Below are 15,997 nucleotides of genomic sequence, written 5' to 3' on the forward strand. Positions count from 1 at the left end.
CCTGATGCACGAAACTGATCCTGTGTGTTGGAACACAAGAGTTACTTAGCGGCAACAAAAGTTGTGTATGTAACTCAATTATAGCAGTTAAATTTTCTGCAATTGATTTCATAATGCAACTGTCATATGAAACAAAGCAGTCACACTCTGGGTTTTCCCACAATTTAACTGCAATATAGAATACGGTAGCCACATACTGCGAGTGTTCCCACAATGTAACTACGGTTGGTTAATTGGGTTTGAAGCCTATTAACTACACGAGGGCCACTGAGGTTGCACGTCACGTAACCTGTTCACCACCAATCCAGAATACTTTAATCCTTTAAATATGGAATAAGGTAAACTCCTAGCACATATACACATACACACACCTCACGATATATATATCTTGTGTGTAACTACGGCTGCTTCTAACATTTTTAAATAAAACAACATAGACTACACCTCTTGCCTCACCTTCGCCTGACAAGAGCCCACAAGACGAGCGTCTGGACACATCATGCTCACCTAGTTACTTCTCGCCAGGTCGTTTTCTCCATTATCTTCATAACAAACACCATAACGACTCCCTTTGATCATTCAGGCACTCCCCTTGGTCATTCAGGCACCTCCCTTGGATCATTCAGGGACCCTTCCTGGGTACCTAGTCCAGGTTCGCACCTGACCCTCCCACCATGAAAATGGTCAACCTGGGTGGCATTAGTTTGCTTATTTCTGACATAAGTCACTGTGCAGGGTCAGCCTTGCCGGCTCGTCCTCTACTGCCCAGTTAAAATGCCACTATAAACACTGAATGCCTCCGCCACCCCGTCAAGGTGCCAACAATTTTAGGCTACGGTCACTGCTGCCACACTTCTCACCTATACAACGGAGATTCTGAATGATTTAGAGATGCACAGGTGCTCTAGTGAGGTCAGTACTGGACCCTTGTTCGGAATCTACACAAACTGTACGAGGAAATAAATCACACACTTGTAAACGGTTTCGAAGTTCTTCTACGCTCGCAGTCAGCCTGAGGGTAGGCCACTTAGTTGACAGACTGGCCAACCAGGCTGTTGCTGCCCGCTGGCCTACATGGACATCATAATCTGTAACTTGGAAGAAGAACCTGTCCAGTGTCCTCTTGATGACCTTCACTTTTGTTTCGTCTTTATTTCTTATGGTTTAAGTTAAATGTTGGAGCAGGAAAAGCGCTTGTGTAATTTAATTTGATGATCGTGGAAGTTGTGGTCTGGCTTAACGTGCGATGCTGGCGGCGGCAGCGGCAGCGGCAGCGGCAGCGGCAGCAGCAGCAGCAGCAGCAGCAGCAGCAGCAGCAGCAGCAGCAGCATGGTGGGGGGAGGGGGGAGGGGGGGGATGCTGGATAACTGTTTTTTGTCATTTTAAGATTAACTTAGGTAAAATGCTCCCTGTGATTGATAGCACGGTTTGGGTGTAATAAAAACATTATTCTAAACACCTGTGTTGGTGGACTTTTTTAATAATAATTTTGGCTCTGATTCAATTCATGTGTCGGTGTGAGCTTTTATGTAAAACATACACTGATAATGTTCTCTCTCTCCTACATACATACACATGTTTACTAATTTAGATGTCCAAATATCCAGAGGTCTTCCCTATGCAACCCCCATAAAGAATCACGTAAACTCCAGCAATGAACTATGTTATACATAACAGCTCACATTAGAAGTTGGACCAACATTCAAATGATCATAAAGGAAGAACAACTCCAGAAACGCAGATATTCAGAATAATCTAGTATTGTAACATTCAACACCATAGTACAAAACAATATCAATATCTCTGAAGTTCTGGCTCGATTAATCTTACAACTTCAGAACACGGCCATCAAATAAACTAAATCTCCAGCAGCCTACACTTGCATGACACAACAACTTCATTGAACATTAAAACTGGCCACTACTACTATGACCATCAAATTAAATTACATTGCCACTAGCAATCCCGCTCAGACTGTGACCAATACTACCATTACTTCCTACTACCACGCTGTCTCTGGTTCATACACAAGTCTTCTTTACTTCCTACTACCACGTCGTCTCTGGTTCATATACATGTCTTCTTTACTTCCTACTACCACGCTGTCTCTGGTTCATACATAAGTCTTCTTTACTTCCTACTACCACGCTGTCTCTGGTTCATACATAAGTCTTCTTTACTTCCTACTACCACGCTGTCTCTGGTTCATACATAAGTCTTCTTTACTTCCTACTACCACGCTGTCTCTGGTTCATACATAAGTCTTCTTTACTTCCTACTACCACGCTGTCTCTGGTTCATACACAAGTCTTCTTTACTTCCTACTACCACGTCGTCTCTGGTTCATACATAAGTCTTCTTTACTTCCTACTACCACGCTGTCTCTGGTTCATACATAAGTCTTCTTTACTTCCTACTACCACGTCGTCTCTGGTTCATACACAAGTCTTCTTTTTTCAAGATGAAAAACTAGACAAATGTGCAACATCTGGTTATCTCTATTTGTAGACGTTTCGCTATCCAGTGGCTTTATCAATACAAATTCAAGGACATAACGGGAAGACTGAAGAACTATATACAAAAGACGAGGTAATCAATCCCTCAGCCTTGGAGTTGGTGAAGAGTACCGTAGTCCTGAAGCACAGGCATGAAGACTGGCATTTATATATTGGCGTCAGGTGAGGGACGTGCAGCAGACGAAGGCGTTGTCACTTTTCATGTCTCTGTATTACCGATGAAGCCTCTGGAGGACGAAACTTGTCCTGAAGATACCCAGGTATTGCACATGTCTTATTCACCAAATACTTTTACAATGGTTATCTGTGTGTAGGATCTGCCTGGCATGGAGCAGCAGGCCATGGTAACAGGTTATTATAATCAAAAAGAAGCACTAAACCCACTAAGGCTGATAAGAGATACCGACAAATTGGTTTAGAAAGACACGTGAGCAAACACTGGGACCTGGATCACTTCTAACAGAAGTTAAAAAGACAGTACATGTATATATAGCCGAAGAGTGAGGTGTGTGTGACAAATGGTGACCCGAAGAATGAGGACTGTTAGACAATGTGATGATGTGACTCCATTGTTAGTCACACGATCACATTGTCTACTCATCACAATATGGCATTCTTCAGGTCACCATGTGTCACACGCACCTCACTCTCCGCCTATATATATACTATCTTTTCTCTAATAAATATGTCCTAGTGTTTGCTCACGTGTCTTTCTAAACCAGCAGTAGGCCTACTGCAGTCTTCCTCTAGTCTTGTGTTATGGGAAGGCGTGTAGGGTGATGCGCTCTCAATGTGTCCCCCAGGATGGACCAGCACAGCTAAGACTTAGCTCGGCTCACCACACTTACCTGGTAATACCCTCGTATACCCCCTCACTTGCTCACTCACTCTTATATTCTCGCACTGGTCCACGCTTCCCCACAGGCCGACCCACGGAACACTAAACCCTCACATATATACACACGTTGGAGTGGCAAACCAGCAGCCCAGCAGGTAACCCCAAGGCACTAGACGAGGCTAAGGTCCCCTCAAGGAAAGGTAAACGGTACTTTGACTGTTGCCTCTTTCCCCGCTTGCATTATGGAGGAACGAGCTAGGGCTGACATGGAGGGAAGGAGAAGGGGAGGGGAAAGTAGGAAGAATTCTGGACGGAGAGAGAGAGAGGAAAGGGAGGCAAAATGAAGAATGTAGAGGTATGGGAAAGTGGGAAGAAACTAGGACAGTTATTAGAAAAATAGGAGAAGTATGAAATATATCAGCCTGGGCTGTCGTTCGTACCCAAGGGAAAACTGGGGTATTGTGTACCCAGGGAAAAAGGGAGTGTTATGCACCCTGGGAAAACTGAAGCATTGTCACCGATGGATTATATTAAAATTTTGTGACTCCCAGAGAAGCCTGGCAGAATAGCGACTCCCAGAGAAGCCTGGCAGGGTAGCGACTCCCAGAGAAGCCTGGCAGAATAGCGACTCCCAGAGAAGCCTGGCAGGGTAGCGACTCCCAGAGAAGCCTAGCAGGGTAGCGACTCCCAGAGAAGCCTGGCAGGGTAGCGACTCCCAGAGAAGCCTGGCAGGGTAGCGACTCCCAGAGAAGCCTGGCAGGGTAGCGACTCCCAGAGTAGCCTGGCAGAGTAGCCACTGCACCGTTACTGCAACATATACAAGCACAGTACTGAGCTAGAAGGTGACGGGAGGAGGAAAAGGTAGGGAGAGGAGGGGATGAATGAGGGAGAGGCGTGGGGGGGACGGGGAGGGGGAGGGAGGATAAGGCGAGAAAGAAAAAGGAAGGAAAAGTGAAGTATATGAGCACAAAAGAGAGAGAAAGTAGAGGAGGCAGGACTGGAGGAGTGTGTGGTGGAGCATCGTAAAGATACCTCGTAAAACCAGGGGAACTCCCTCAAGAGAAATGGGGGGGGGGGGAATCCCAACCCCACACATTATGGTGCATTACACTCACCCTCCCCAGGTGAGGGAGGTTCAGGTAGAGAAGGTTCAAGGAGGGAAGCAGGTTGAGGGGTTGACAGCAGGTTGAGGGGGATCGAAGTTGGAGGACAGCAGAGTGGAATAGTAGTGGTGGGGGGTGAAGAAGGTGGCATGGAGAGGAACACCACAGGTGGGGGATGGTGGTAGCACAGACACTCAGCAGGTTGGGATGGTGGTAGCACAGACACTCAGCAGGTTGGGATGGTGGTAGCACAGACACAGCAGGTGGGGGATGGTGGTGGCACAGACACACAGCAGGTTGGGATGGTGGTAGCACAGACACACAGCAGGTTGGGATGGTGGTAGCACAGACACAGCAGGTGGGGGATGGTGATAGCACAGACACACAGCAGGTTGGGATGGTGGTAGCGCACACACACAGCAGGTTGGGATGGTGGTAGCACAGACACACAGTAGGTTGGGATGGTGGTAGCACAGACACACAGCAGGTTGAGATGGTGGTAGCACAGACACAGCAGGTGGGGGATGGTGGTAGCACAGACACAGCAAGTGGGGGATGGTGGTAGCACAGACACAGCAGGTGGGGGATGGTGGTAGCACAGACACAGCATGTGGGGGATGGTGGTAGCACAGACACACAGCAGGTGGGGATGGTGGTAGCACGGACACACAGCAGGTTGGGATGGTGGTAGCACGGACACACAGCAGGTTGGGATGGTGGTAGCACAGACACACAGCAGGTTGGGATGGTGGTAGCACAGACACAGCAGGTGGGGGATGGTGGTAGCACAGACACACAGCAGGTGGGGATGGTGGTGGCACAGACACACAGCAGGTTGGGATGGTGGTAGCACAGACACAGCAGGTTGGGATGGTGGTAGCACAGACACAGCAGGTTGGGATGGTGGTAGCACAGACACACAGCAGGTTGGGATGGTGGTAGCACAGACACACAGCAGGTTGGGATGGTGGTAGCACAGACACACAGCAGGTGGGGGATGGTGGTAGCACAGACACACAGCAGGTTGGGATGGTGGTAGCACAGACACACAGCAGGTTGGGATGATGGTAGCACAGACACACAGCAGGTTGGAATGGTGGTAGCACAGACACAGCAGGTGGGGGATGGTGGTAGCACAGACACACAGCAGGTGGGGATGGTGGTAGCACAGACACACAGCAGGTGGGGATGGTGGTAGCACAGACACACAGCAGGTGGGGATGGTGGTAGCACAGACACACAGCAGGTTGGGATGGTGGTAGCACAGACACACAGCAGGTTGGGATGATGGTAGCACAGACACACAGCAGGTTGAGATGGTGGTAGCACAGACACACAGCAGGTGGGGATGGTGGTAGCACAGACACAGCAGGTTGGGATGGTAGCACAGACACACAGCAGGTGGGGATGGTGGTAGCACAGACACACAGCAGGTGGGGATGGTGGTAGCACAGACACACAGCAGGTGGGAATGGTGGTAGCACAGACACACAGCAGGTTTGGATGGTAGCACAGACACACAGCAGGTGGGGATGGTGGTAGCATAGACACACAGCAGGTGGGGATGGTGGTAGCACAGACACACATCAGGTTGGGATGGTGGTAGCACAGACACACAGCAGGTGGGGATGGTGGTAGCACAGACACACAGCAGGTGGGGATGGTGGTAGCACAGACACACAGCAGGTTGGGATGGTGGTAGCACAGACACACAGCAGGTGGGGATGGTGGTAGCACAGACACACAGCAGGTTGGGATGGTGGTAGCACAGAGAGACATGGATGGCTACTTACGTTAAGTGTTCATTAATTAAGTCATAAATGCTACCTACGGAAGTGATGTCCTCACTAAAACTACCCAGCTGTCTGCCTGCTTTCTTGACTTGTCTGCCTTGCCTTACCTTTGAAGAGCTTCGAGAGCGTCACTACTATCGGAGCCCGGCCATGAACCAGGCTCGTCTGATGCTTGCCTGGTCAACCAGGATGTTGCTGCTGGAGGCCCGCTACCCCACATATCCATCACAGCCTGGTTGATCTGGGACCTGGTGAAGATACTTGTCCAGTTTCCTCTTGAAGACTTCTACACTTGCTTCAGAAGTTTCTGATATCTTCTGGTAAGATGTTGAATAGTCTGGGACCCCGGATGTTGATACAGTGTTCCCTTATTGTCCCCACCGCACCCCTGCTCTTCACTAGGTTTATTTTGCACTTATTTACTTGTCTGTCTGCCTTCTTGGCTTGTCTGTCTGCTTTCTTAGTCTACATGTTTTCTTACTGCTGTTTTTGTCTGCCTGCTTTCTTTACTTGCTTACCTGCCTACCTGCTTTCTTTCCTCTCTTGTTGCTTTATCTCTCTTGCTGCTTTCTTTTCTTACTGCTTTCTTTACTTACATACTGCTTTCTTGTCTGCCTGATTTCCATACTGCCTGCTTGTCTGCCTACCTGCCCATCTTCCTCCATGACTGCCATCATATAGGCAGATATGCAGACTTTCATTCTCAAAGAAATCTCTACAACGCACTTCGGGAAAGCTCTGAATATTGCATTTCTTGGCGCCAGAAAGTCTGCATTTCTTCGTTTTGTGATTAATAACAACAAAAATATAATAATAACAATAATAATCTTTATTTCTACAAGTACATGTACAAGGTATACAGACCATAGCTGACATCAGTGACATACTGTACAGAAAGTCCCTTATTATGCAGAGCATTTCCCGCAAATTATGTCAATTTTGTCCCCAGGATGCGACCCACACCAGTCGATTAACACCCAGGTACCTATTTTATTGACTGGTGAACATGGACAGCAGGTGTCTTAAGGAAACACGTCCTACTGTTTCCACCCGTACCAGGAATTGAACCACAGACTTCAATGTGTGAGCTGAGTGTGCTACCAATCGAGCTACTTGTAGTTTAGTAGAATGTTCGGTTCAAAAGGGAAAGAACCCGGGTTAGTTTTCCGGGCTGGCCGAGACGTATGGGCAAGTTTAAGAAAACTTGTTGTCTTGGTTAAAAAACCAAAGTTCCAAATGTAAGTCTAACATTGATGGATCTTATATATATATATATATATATATATATATATATATATATATATATATATATATATATATATATATATATATATATATATGAATGTTGCTCCTCTGGTACTGCACCTCCGGTACTGCACCTCCGGTACTGTATCTCCGGTACTGTGGCTCCGGTACTTTGCCTCCGGTACTTTGGCTTCGGTACTGTGCCTCTGGTACTTTGCCTTCGGTACTTTGCCTCCGGTACTTTGCCTCCGGTACTTTGCCTCCGGTACTTTGCCTCCGGTACTGTGGCTTTGGTACTGTACCTCCGGCACTGTACCTCCGGTACTGCATCTCCGGTACTGTACCTCCGGTACTTGTGCCTCCGGTACTTGTGCCTCCGGTACTGTACCTCCGGTACTGTACCTCCGGTACTGTACCTCCGGTACTGTGCCTCCGGTACTGTGCCTCCGGTACTGTGCCTCCGGTACTGTGCCTCCGGTACTGTACCTCCGGTACTGTGCCTCCGGTACTGTACCTCCGGTACTGTGCCTCCGGTACTGTACCTCCGGTACTGTGCCTCCGGTACTGTGCCTCCGGTACTGTGCCTCCGGTACTGTACCTCCGGTACTGCATCTCCGGTACTGCACCTCCGGTACTTGTGCCTCCGGTACTTGTGCCTCCGGTACTTGTGCCTCCGGTACTGTACCTCCGGTACTGTACCTCCGGTACTGTACCTCCGGTACTGTGCCTCCGGTATTGTGCCTCCGGTACTGTGCCTCCGGTACTGTGCCTCCGGTACTGTACCTCCGGTACTGTGCCTCCGGTACTGTGCCTCCGGTACTGTGCCTCCGGTACTGTACCTCCGGTACTGTGCCTCCGGTACTGTACCTCCGGTACTGTACCTCCGGTACTGTGCCTCCGGTACTGTGCCTCCGGTACTGTACCTCCGGTACTGTGCCTCCGGTACTGTACCTCCGGTACTGTGCCTCCGGTACTGTACCTCCGGTACTGTACCTCCGGTACTGTGCCTCCGGTACTGTGCCTCCGGTACTGTACCTCCGGTACTGTACCTCCGGTACTGTACCTCCGGTACTGTGCCTCCGGTACTGTGCCTCCGGTACTGTGCCTCCGGTACTGTGCCTCCGGTACTGTGCCTCCGGTACTGTGCCTCCGGTACTGTGCCTCCGGTACTGTGCCTCCGGTACTGTACCTCCGGTACTGTGCCTCCGGTACTGTACCTCCGGTACTGTGCCTCCGGTACTGTGCCTCCGGTACTGTACCTCCGGTACTGTACCTCCGGTACTGTGCCTCCGGTACTGTACCTCCGGTACTGTACCTCCGGTACTGTACCTCCGGTACTGTACCTCCGGTACTGTGCCTCCGGTACTGTGCCTCCGGTACTGTGCCTCCGGTACTGTACCTCCGGTACTGTACCTCCGGTACTGTGCCTCCGTGTGGTCTCTCAGTATACTGGTGTCTCTTAGTGTACATTGAAGTGATTCTTTCAAATTTCAACATTCGAAGTTGAACATTATACCGCCAGTGGCTTGTCAGAAATTTTGGCTCCAATACTGTCGTTATGGTGGTATGTTCACTCACAGGACGAGTCAAGCTGATCAATGTTCACTCACAGGACGAGTTAAGTTGATCAATGTTCACTCACAGGACGAGTTAAGTTGATCAATGTTCACTCACAGGACGAGTTAAGTTGATCAATGTTCACTCACAGGACGAGTTAAGTTGATCAATGTTCACTCACAGGACGAGTCAAGCTGATCAATGTTCACTCACAGGACGAGTCAAGCTGATCAATGTTCACTCACAGGACGAGTCAAGCTAATCAATGTTCACTCACAGGACGAGTCAAGTTGATCAATGTTCACTCACAGGACGAGTCAAGTTGATCAATGTTCACTCACAGGACGAGTCAAGTTGATCAATGTTCACTCACAGGACGAGTGAAACTGATCAATTAACTCGTTCCTCGAGACAAAATTTTAATGTACAATCATTATGTATATGTTGACACACAAAGAAAGTAGTTCCACCATGAAGTACTGGGCAGTGCCGCCACTCATGCTGTGAGTGAGCTAGCTCACAGGAAGACTGAGTGTACTGCCATCATGGAGGCACTCACAGGACAAGTAGGTCGTCAAGGAGCTACTCACAGACCTACAACAGGACAAGTGGGTCATCAAGGGGACACTCAGATACCAGCAATCAGCCACACAAGAACTTGTGAGCCGGTCCTGTCCGCCTGGTGTCAACTGGACATTATTTATTGTGGGTGGTGTTTACGGTGGGTCGGGGAGGCTGGCAGCTGGACGCACAGATAAACACGTTATTTACACTCACTGTTGATTCACGCTCTCCTGCAGTCACACTCGAGGCTTCCCAGCTTCAAGCTTCACTCTTCTGTCCACGCTCTTGTGATACGACCGTTCTTTTCTCTCTCTCTCTCTCTCTCTCTCTCTCTCTCTCTCTCTTTATATTTAGTGAAATTTGATACAACAGCAATGTGCTTCTGCTCTGTTGTGATAGTTACGCAGTGGGAACAACAGCTAGCTGCGAAATTATGCATACACAAATTTTCGCTTGCCTTATTCGGCAAGTGTTACTATTTAAGCCAAAATAGTAAGTTTTACCTATTCGGCACGACATATATAAGCACTTCAGCAAAGGTGCTCCTTGTGATCGTATTTGCTTTGACCTCCTACTCTTTTCTGCAACGCAAAGTTCCTGACGTGTTGTTTGCAATAAGGCCTAGAGCTATCATTCAACTCCCCCCGTGGTTGTTTTGCATATACGTGTATGTATGTATACATACAGTAGCTATATGGCAGACAAAAGCTAGCTGTTTCTCTGTAATAATACATCACGCAGAATTTGTGGTATTCAACATGAGGTAATGAAATCTCTGTCTGACCTGGAAGACTTCCAAAAGGGCGACGATGATATTATCAAGTATTTCACTATGGGATTCGTAACTACTGAAGTTTTAAGACTTCCAGTAGGGCGGGGGAAGTCTCTCTTACGTTGGTTTACAACCTCTCACCATGGATGTCTTGTCACAGGAGATCGAAATTGTAGCTGGAAGCTGAAGTGACATGGAGATGATAGGGAGAGTGAGGTGAAGCGGAAACAGTGAGGTGAGGATGGAGAGTGAGGTGAGGATGGAGAGTGAGGTGAGGATGGAGAGTGAGGTGAGGATGGAGAGTGAGATGAGGAGGGAGTGAGGCGAGGGGAGAAATGAGATATACTGAGGAGGAGTGAGGAACTGAGAAGAGAGAATGTGAGGGGAAAGGGGAGAAGTGAGGGCCGGGAATATACTATACGAGAGGCACGGGAGGGAAGCGGGGGACAGAGGAAAAGATGATGATTTAGACCTTTTGAAGAGTGCAAAAAAAGGGGAATCAGCAGGTAAATAAATATTTCTAAAACAATGGTGTATCAAGGTTTGAAAAAGGAATCGGAGACAAATATTTCCAAGAGCGCATAAAAAAATTGTTAAAAGGGAGCTTTCAAGTTACATTCAGGAGGATAAGGAAAACTTTTCACAGCTACGTTCAGAAAAAGGACGGTGGGTCTGGATGGGGCAGTTAAGAACTATTGTACAAAGTCATACTCAAAGCAAGATTAAAAAAAAAAAAGGATTTCTCTAAGCCAAACTTAAAAGTAGATTTTTCCATATTCGCGCAGCTGTTACATCTGCGCCAGAATCCCTCCTGGAACCAACACAGGTGAGCCATGGGTGGGGAGAGGAGAGGCAGGTGAATGCCTAAGACAAAACTCACTAGAGAAGCGCTTAGCACCATTTGCAAAAATAAGATTATGTGGCCGATGGTTTATAAGAGTGAGAGAACACGTCATGTCAATATTGACTAGTGTGAGGTGAGAAGATCCATGCTTCCAGGCTCATGCAAGGAAAAAGAGGTCGAGCCCTAATATGGGTCACTCAGAATGGGAATAAATCCTTTCTCTCGACCTTGTAATGAAGATATCACATGTTTCCTCAGCCTTTTCGTCAAAAAAAAGGAACGAGTTAGATCAGCTTATGCACCTAAAGGTTAACAGCGTCTTCCTGCTATAACTAAAATGTCAAACTGACTGAACTGATCTCGCGATAGAGGCTAGTTAAGCTTTTAGCCAATCGAGGAAGAGACCAACTGTTCACTAACCTCCAGAGGAAGAGGCCAAATGTACAACACAGAGCAATAAGTGACACTTACCTGGTAGTGTCTGGGTGTCATTGACACACTGGCCTGGTCTCGGCTCTGGCACTTTTGAGGTGAGGACGGGCAGCCAGGCCGAGGAAGAGGTCGCCTGCTCCTTGAAGCGGCCCAGGAAGGCATCTTGGATGTCATCCAGACTGAAGGTGCAAATGGCTGAGCCCATGAGGCCGTTCATGCTGGTGGTGAAGACTGCGTAGAAGCGAGTGTCATCGCCAGGTATTTTGTACACAGACTCTGTTAGGAACAATACAACACATTATAATGAGGTACAATGTAACATAACACTAAGTGTAATGTTTCACTTGTACGCCACTTCAGAAACACATTTAAATTTTAAAACAGACAACACGTGAATATTTAGATCCATACTCTTTGATCCTCCTCATTACAGATTAATAAACATAATTAATTAAGTGCACCGAGGCTAATTTATATAAAATTGAAGTCAGATCATGTTGCATGACCTGACCTTGTTGCATCAGCTTTAAGACCTGCACCTCTTGTTACCCTCGTGATGACGTCAGGTCACCTGTGTTCTCTAATAACGTTCATCACTACAGATTACTGTTTTCAATTTGTGGCTGCAATTTGTGTGATATATTACTTCAGTTCTGCCACAATCAGCAATGTAATTCCTGCACTGGATATGATGAAATATACTTAAGAGTGAACTTTGTGTTCCTTCATTATAGCCTTCACTTGTTCCACTTATGTATATATGCCTCATCAACCTTTGCATTGTATTAAAAAACTCCTCTAATTTACATTCTCATTAACATTATTAATCTTATCTCTTTTTACGAATATAATTTTGAGAATCCAGATATAGTTAATATTTTAAATGAGCGGAATAACCAATGGTCGAGTTTTATTTTCGTTAAATTTTACTCTTGAAGGAACTAACACAATACTGTATCTGTTTCTCACTTGCTGAAACTACTCTAGGTAACTAATTTTCTTGCACTCTCTGGTAATATTTCTAAATTCTTCATTATTATTAAAAAACATTATTATAAAAGAACATTATCATCATCGGAAAGCATTAAACCAATCGTAAGAGGTCATACAGTGCCGGAGACCGAAGATAATAAGATCTGATCCAAGGTCCCTTGAAGGGACCTGGGTTGGTAACAAGGGCCGCACCAGCGTAGCCACTACTCACGGATCTCGTTGAAGTAGAAAGGGAACTCTCCTGGGATGGAGCAGTTGAGGCGAGCCTTGAGGTAGGTGGCCCAGTTCTGAGTCAGGATGTTCTTGCCACCTGTGTCCTTCTTGCACACTCTAGCCACGCGAGAGTACACGTTCTTGCCGCAGTTTATGTACTCAACCGCCGTCTCCCGGAAGAAGAACATCACGTACTCCCCGACTTCGTAAGACCCCACGAAGTTAGGCTCTGGAAAGTGCACGAATTGTGGTTAACTACTCATTCTCACCCGAACACAAACAACGAAATTTGCATTTACAAGGTCACCAGTTTAGTCTTCAGTACTATTCTTAATTTCAAGACAGAGAAATTCTCATTTCATATCAATAGTGTGTTATACTGTATCGATGTTTTCTGTGGACAAAATGTTTGCTATTTAATTAACCCTTATTTACTCAAACTTTCTTTTAAAATCTCATAGTGCTAATATTTATAAGAAAATAATGCAATACAATCCAAACAGACGATATTAACAATGTAGAACAAGTCACACGAGGATGGAAAATTTTAAACTAGATCTTTCACACACTCGTGCGTCGTTAGGAGCTTTGTAATATTGCAAGACAGCAACGGATACGAGGGGAAATTCTCCGAGACAAGAAAGAAGGTATCAATGGCAACCCATGACAGAGTGAGGACCGGTACCAGTGACGGTGACGGTCCTCACTAGACTTTAATTTCAGGTATAGGTACTGAGGTATGGTCGAGGACCATCTGCAACAATTATTCCTGAACATCTGAGGATACTCACTGTCTAGCCACTTGGAGTCGTACTTGATAGTTCTCTTGAAGGGATACTCTCGTCTCTTGGTGGTGAAGTTGAAAAGGTCTGCCCTGAAGATAACCGTGTCTGCCTTGGTGAACTCTGCCACAGTACCGGAGTATAGCCCCGGTAGCGACCCCGGGTTACCACTCTCCACCCACACCGCCGTGCTGTTGTCCACGGGGTCGAAGGGACACTTGGCCACCCCAGAACCGACGGCAGGAACGTGTTCGTGACGGGCCAGGTGCGTCAGGTTGGCCTGTAGTAACATTACTCTTCACAAAGATGCCTACTGTATTTCATTTGCGTCATTCAGACGCAAATAGTGGAAGAGGCTGGAGTCTCTGCCCTCTAAAATTGTAACAGACCCACCTCTACCTAACTCCAATCAACACTGCTCACTGTACAAATGAACTCACGCGGAAAGAATGAAACAAAGTAATAATATTACTGTATATTTCAGTCTGATATTGAGGTCCATTTCAATACACTAATAAACAAGGGTCTTAGCGTGAGGCCCAAAGATTCACCTCCAACATCAGTCTCCATGTTGCCTTGTTTGTGCCACCTTACCTCTTCAGTATTAACTAGCAAATGTTTATTAATAAACGCCTGGTGGTTTCTTAACGTAACTAATTATAAATCATTATAATGGCTTACGCATTATAAATAATGCATCTACGCAGCTGGAGTCCCACATATTTTATACAGCAATGAGCACACATGAAAACCCTAAAGGTCTCAGTTACATTGGGTAATTACTGCATATCAAACATGTTAATGAAAAACTACCCTATCAGCTAGGATGTTATTGCTAGCATCCCGCAAGCCCACACAGCCACTGCAACCTGGCTGATCCGGCACTTGTTGCAAGTTGCAGTCCACAAACAAAAAAAATTCATTCAAAACAGTAATCAGGAGGTCGAGTCTATAGGATTAATGAATTATCTTTCAATTTTCTGTGGTGAGAATGTAAACAGGTATGTGAAGTTGGTGTGGGAGTGCAAGTACTTACATAGATGACCAGGTCCTTGGGGTTGTGGGCGTTGGTTCCACAAATGTAAAGGCGGTTATTAGACATGGGCTGGATCACCCGGATGTGGTTACGACAGTCGAAGTGCTGAAACAGTAAAGATCGCATCAGTAGTTAAAAAACACTAAAAATAATAAAGTCTTAGATAATAACAAAAGGTGGCAAAGATAAACAAATGCTGAAACAATTCTCATGACCCTGGGTTTGGAAATTCCTGCTTTAACCACTTTATCTCCACTTTATTAGTTTAACATACAGATTAGTCACAGGAATGTTAGAAAACATTTCGTCCAGTCCACCTCTGGCTGGTAAGTGGAATGAGTCGAATGAGGAGGTGAACTCCATGCACAGTTTCAAGAGTAGATACGATACGGCAAGAAGTCAAGAACCAATAATGCTGGTTGATTATAGAGACGAGACCCAGGAGCTGCAGCCGCACGAACGCAAGTAACTCACCTCAGACTTTCCCCGGGACACACAGTTGGACACACTGGTCGGCTCCAGCACGATGGCGTCCGTCTGAAAAAAAAAATATAATGTATCAATAAAAAAATCAGAAAAATCTTCCCTCTTCTAAAGCACTTGTACACAGCAGACAGGGAAATACAAAAGGTCAGTGTCAGGAATGGGCATCGGCTCCTGCTCTTGGTTTTACTCACTGAATAATGTCCTGAGTTTTACGACTCACTCGACATAGGTTCAAACCCCCACCCGTTCCGTGGCTATCCTGACATTATGTGTTGATTTGTCGGATTTTTAAACGTTGTGGAAAACCTAGCGGATGCTTAACCACTGAACGGGTCACTGATAAAAGACCCGCGACAGGAGACACTTTCCGTTCCCTGACGAACAGAACACTGCCATCACCTTCACCACCACCCTCGGGCAGTCAGGAACTGAGAAAGTGAGACAGGCAGGTCTGAGTTTCACTTTGTCTTACATATAATTCCCAGGCAGCATCTGTGTCAGTACTCAACTATTTGTTTGCAAAAAGAATTCTGCTGTTATTATGGTAGTCCCGTTCAAGGGAGGTGTTTTGACGCTGGTAAACTACTCTCGTTCCAAAGAATTGGAGTTGCTCTTCCTTTCGTTAGATCGGATATAATTACCTCTCGTTTCCCATGCTGCGTGACTCCTACGGGTTCAGCGCTTCCTCAGATATAAAATTATCATCATCTACTGCCTACCTGGTAGAAAAACGAGGGGCCCACCAGGCTGGAGTCCCAGCTGTGTGATTACAGATATTGAGTCATACAAGTTACTAACACTAGGCGTGTACTGTCAAGCCATC

General features: G+C 46.6%; 1 protein-coding gene across 1 annotated transcript in view; it reads right to left on the reverse strand.

Moving 5' to 3' along the window:
• Sema2a (Semaphorin 2a) overlaps positions 1-15,997 on the reverse strand; it is a 162,448-nt gene that overhangs the window by 75,682 nt on the left and 70,769 nt on the right. The window contains exons 3-7 of the mRNA XM_070092815.1: positions 15,163-15,225; positions 14,689-14,793; positions 13,662-13,932; positions 12,869-13,099; positions 11,704-11,940 (exon numbers count right to left, since the gene is read on the reverse strand). Coding sequence (XP_069948916.1) covers positions 11,704-11,940; positions 12,869-13,099; positions 13,662-13,932; positions 14,689-14,793; positions 15,163-15,225 — 907 coding nt within the window. The remainder of the gene's footprint in view (positions 1-11,703; positions 11,941-12,868; positions 13,100-13,661; positions 13,933-14,688; positions 14,794-15,162; positions 15,226-15,997) is intronic.

This window comes from Cherax quadricarinatus, chromosome 41, assembly GCF_038502225.1.
Source record: "Cherax quadricarinatus isolate ZL_2023a chromosome 41, ASM3850222v1, whole genome shotgun sequence".
NCBI classification, from domain to species: domain Eukaryota; kingdom Metazoa; phylum Arthropoda; class Malacostraca; order Decapoda; family Parastacidae; genus Cherax; species Cherax quadricarinatus.